At 37.3% G+C, this 4,408-nt stretch overlaps 1 protein-coding gene across 3 annotated transcripts in view; it reads left to right on the plus strand.

Annotated features, from left to right (window-relative positions):
- Efa6 (Exchange factor for Arf 6) overlaps nt 1-3,888 on the plus strand; it is a 31,600-nt gene extending 27,712 nt beyond the window's left edge. For all 3 annotated transcript variants that reach the window (XM_022841233.2, XM_022841235.2, XM_022841234.2), the window contains one exon: nt 87-3,888. In XM_022841233.2, coding sequence (XP_022696968.1) covers nt 87-292 — 206 coding nt within the window. In that variant the 3' untranslated portion in view covers nt 293-3,888. The remainder of the gene's footprint in view (nt 1-86) is intronic.
- The last annotated feature ends 520 nt before the right edge of the window (nt 3,889-4,408 follow it).

The following is a 4,408-nucleotide window of genomic DNA, read 5'->3' on the forward strand; positions in this document are numbered from 1 at the left end:
AGTTTATGTTCGGCCTTTGACGCGTACTTACGTAACTTTCAGTAAACTATATGTATAGAAAGTAATTCATTTGTTTTTCCTTTCAGGGAGTCCCATTGTAGGCGGAAAAGCGACTGCAGGTGGCGGAAATGGTAGCATCGTTTCAAACGCCAGTGGGGTCGGCACACAGTTCTCACATTTGTTGTTACTGAACACACAAGGAACAGGCAGCTCAACGCGCGGTCAACAGTCATCGTCAGGAAACGGCAAGGGCGGTAATCATGGTTCGTTCAGAGACCGAGGAATAGATTGAGAAACAAACGATGATGAATTTCGATTTCAAAATAAGTCTATTTCGGGCCTACTTTGTGTGACTATAATAGAAATGCGAAAACCTAAAATGATGAGATGTTCGAAATGTTCTGACCTCCAACTGTAGAATACAAATAAAGCATCTTGAAAAAGATGGCGCGGAGATACGAAAAATCCGGTTGAGCATAACATATGAAAAGACGTGTAGATCGTTTATAATTTTCGTTCGAGCTGTAAAGATCGAAGGCTATGTCTTTGGAACGAATGTAGCGCGCCTGACCTTTTAATACATAGATAGATATATAAATAGATGCTTAAGCATCAAAGCCAGCTGTTTCGGGTGGTTTGCAACCAATTGCCTTAGAGGAGTGAGCATATTTGGACATACAACAATAGACTATTGACAGTGCTTACATATGTGAAATGTGATGGCATCGATAAACTCGAAGTAAGGTCGAAGAAACGAACGTATCAATGAGATTATTGCGGCGTATTACCGCATATGAGCACTTCTTGTTAACCTGTTACTTCCCCAAGTGATATTCAAAACTGATTCTAACCATAGAAGCACTTGAATTTGCATCACCTGCATATGGTATAGTCGGACATCATCTATGGCCACCTGGCGATTATCTCTCAAACAGAAACATATTGGCGTAGGCGAAACTTAGAAAATCATAATACGTTGCGTTTTAGAAGCAAAAAACTACACATTTCAGTCTGATACCCTTACTGATACTACCTAAACATTTTCATAGAGATGAGACTAAACCCAAATGCCAGGAATATCCCAGTAGTTCGGCGCGTGCATGAGATTGGTATATGCGACTGAGTTTACGGATTCACTCATCTTCTGACGTGTGCGTGTGCAGCACATCTTTTTGAAATCTAAGCTCATAGCAGTCTGATTCTTGTTTTTCGCTGTGTGGAGAGCTAGTGCAGTTGTATATACTTTATCTGAAGAAATGCTTCACGGCATACCGGACGTAAAAATCGTTGGACATTGTAATTCTCCATATACCTAACTATGTGTCTTGGGCTTAGTTAGCGTCTTCCAATAACGCGCCTCGGTCCTCATGCATTCAAAAGCTTACATATACACCCACACTCACGTCCACAGTGAGATTCTGAGTTCTTAAAGAACCGAAAGATAGCTCTACATTCATATGCAGAGTTGCTCTGCGTTTACTAGGTGGTTTATGAATATGGCGAAGCTACTTGTATACTGTCCAGCTGCGGGCCTCGCCCTTTCTAGCCCTTGCTAATGTAGGGTCGCAAAGGATATAGCGATAATAGTTATATCTTTGATAATATTGCCCCATTGAGATTAGAATAGTTCCCTAGCATTCTTGCTGGCACAGAAAGCCACTACTATATAGGACCGACTACTTATAACATTAAAAGGTGTTGTATTGTCTAGTCAGCCTTTAATTTAACAAGCCTGCTATTAGAAAGATATTAGTTTAAAAGAAATACTAGCATTAGAGTTCTTCATTTTGAAGTTGTGCGACATTTAAGGCATCAAGGCAAATGCCGTATATGCGCGATATTTTATACATTGCTTTTAATACTTACTAGATTGGTTCATGTTATAGTCTTCAAAACAAACAATATATATGGCCACTGTTTAGGGGGTATTAATAAAAGAAAACATCGCATGACTTTAATCGATTAGTCTGTCGTTCGACAATCGCTGCTAGAAGGTAGAGCAGATCTCATTTCCCCTTCGTCCAAGTCAAACCATCATCAAAACGGGCTTCTTTCGTTACACTCCGTTCATAATAGGCGCCATAATATTCATTGTTACTGCCGCTCGCCAGGTGTAAGTGCATCATTTACCTTTGTTGTAAATCCTGTCAGAAATAAGATGCAAAATGCGTAACAGCAATTACCGAGGTGATCTCTTATGCAGCTGTAGCCAAAAATGTCAGTAAATTGGCATGTATTTGTCATCAATATGGTGGAATGCTGTAGGTAGGGTGAAGTTGACTTTGTTTTGTCACAATCTTTGTCCTAACGAAGTAATCTGTTTGAAGCGTAAAAAAACTATCAATCTGGTATAGTTAAGCGTCGAATTTATAAGCTCATAACGTTATTTGGGGAAAAAGGGGAAACGAGGGGTGGTGACGAGACAGTATGTTATGCTCTACTTACGGACTTTCAGCTCTGTATCCGTGCCATGTCGAGTGAGGCACCAACTATGCCGGAAATACATAGCATTACGCTAAATATCTACTGAATTATGTTTACTACTGGCAAATAAACAGACGCATACACTATATATATATATGGGGTATGTGTCTGTTTATTTGCCAGTATATATATATATATATATATATATATATATATATATATACACGTATGTATGTACGAATCAACTCTGTAGTAAACACGCCACACATTGGGTTTTGTCTATCTGTTCACTAGAACTAATAATACTGCTAGATCTATACGTATGAATGTATTTTCTTATAGGGAGGGAAAGAACGTGGTAGGTTTTCATTTAAGTCCCCTTTTGTTCACAGGATGTTGGTTATATTATACGACCGCACAAAATGGCCTTCATGATACAACATACTCACAAGCAACACGTGTGAATATATAAACACATACACATTCGCACGAAAGTAATGTTATAAACAAATCCAACAGGAGCTGTTTCTTGCTAGGTGTAATAACTCTAATAAAGCTGTAAACGCGATCTTTAATTAGAGAGCGAAGGCCGCAGCTTAAAATGAATACTTAAAAAATATATATATATATCGATGTGTGTGAGTGTTAGTTAGTTATCACGGCCGTAATACCCGATGTGGCCTGTACTTGTAATAATACCTAAATTGAAAATGCTGTTAGAATATTGTAGTGAACATTGAGAAGATATCATGATAAGGGAATTGGTACTAAATAAATGCGAACAAAATTTGAAACCCAAGTGGCTGGAACATGGTTGTGTAAACAAGAAGTTTATCCATAAAAAATCTTAACAATTATTAGTAGTGCTGACTGTAACTGAGAAGTTGTACATCAAGGCGACACTCCAAATGCCGCTGACAAAAAGGAGATATCTTAAAAAAATACCATACGTTAAGATCAGTGAAGAGCGCTGACGTAAGCTGACATATGTTGAGATACGAAGAAACAACGAGGTTGTCAAGTTATAATTTTAAAGGAAGATTTTTAACTTCAGTTAGGTGAAAGAAGATTAAAAATATTCTAGGTGAAAAACCACTGGAATATTCGTCTCCTATAGAAGTTCAAGCCTTTTTTTTTATAGACTACAACATAAATAAGATGTTGCTCATATATGGATAATAATTAATTGATGTGGTCCGTGGCAAGTATCGCTTTTTATGACTATTTATAGTCTAGTTCGAATGCATCTACTTCTTTTCACTCAAAAATACAGAGCGATTTTTCTGAACGACATAGTTGTGCTATTCATAGCAGTTTAAGATTCCTTTTTTGTTGCCCTTGTCAATAGGAACTTTGGTAATGCTAATCTACCGCAATTTAACGTAAAGCGGTTAGCCATAGCAGGTCTCCTGAGACATGTGAGTTTTGGTTGGTTAAAAAAAAACAGAGGAGCCGTTAAACAGACAGTATCAGTGTTTTATTTTAGTCACTCAATCGTTAAGTAATCGTAAAGTAGCAGATAGTATGTGGTATGCAATAATTGATCCGAGACATTGAAAATTGGTGGTTTTACTGAATTGTTTTATATGAATTTTTTTTTCTACCTAAAACAATTTTTAAGTTACGTATCGCTATAAGAAGAATTCGGTGCTTAACGGCTGGCTTAGCTACAGGCGAATATCTTTACTTCATTAATGAAAGAGGATGAATCTAACAATTACATCATAGGCAGAGTAACGGAAACATGAATGGTAATCATAAAATAATATTAGGGCACTAACAATAAATAATCATAAGGAACGAATAAGATGCTAAATATAAATATTATACAAGCGAAAAATGAAAAGATCGCAGATTGATTAGGTAATATATATTTTTTTACAGAGGCCGGCCCTCTAGTGAGACGCGGCTCTAGTCAGGAAAAGGAAATATGAAGGTCCGAAGCAGTACATCTTCGTTTGTATATAGGAGATACACACATTAT

The sequence above is a fragment of the Varroa jacobsoni genome, unplaced genomic scaffold (genome assembly GCF_002532875.2).
Source record: "Varroa jacobsoni isolate VJ856 unplaced genomic scaffold, vjacob_1.0 scaffold_917, whole genome shotgun sequence".
In the NCBI taxonomy this organism is placed as follows: Eukaryota; Metazoa; Arthropoda; class Arachnida; order Mesostigmata; family Varroidae; genus Varroa; species Varroa jacobsoni.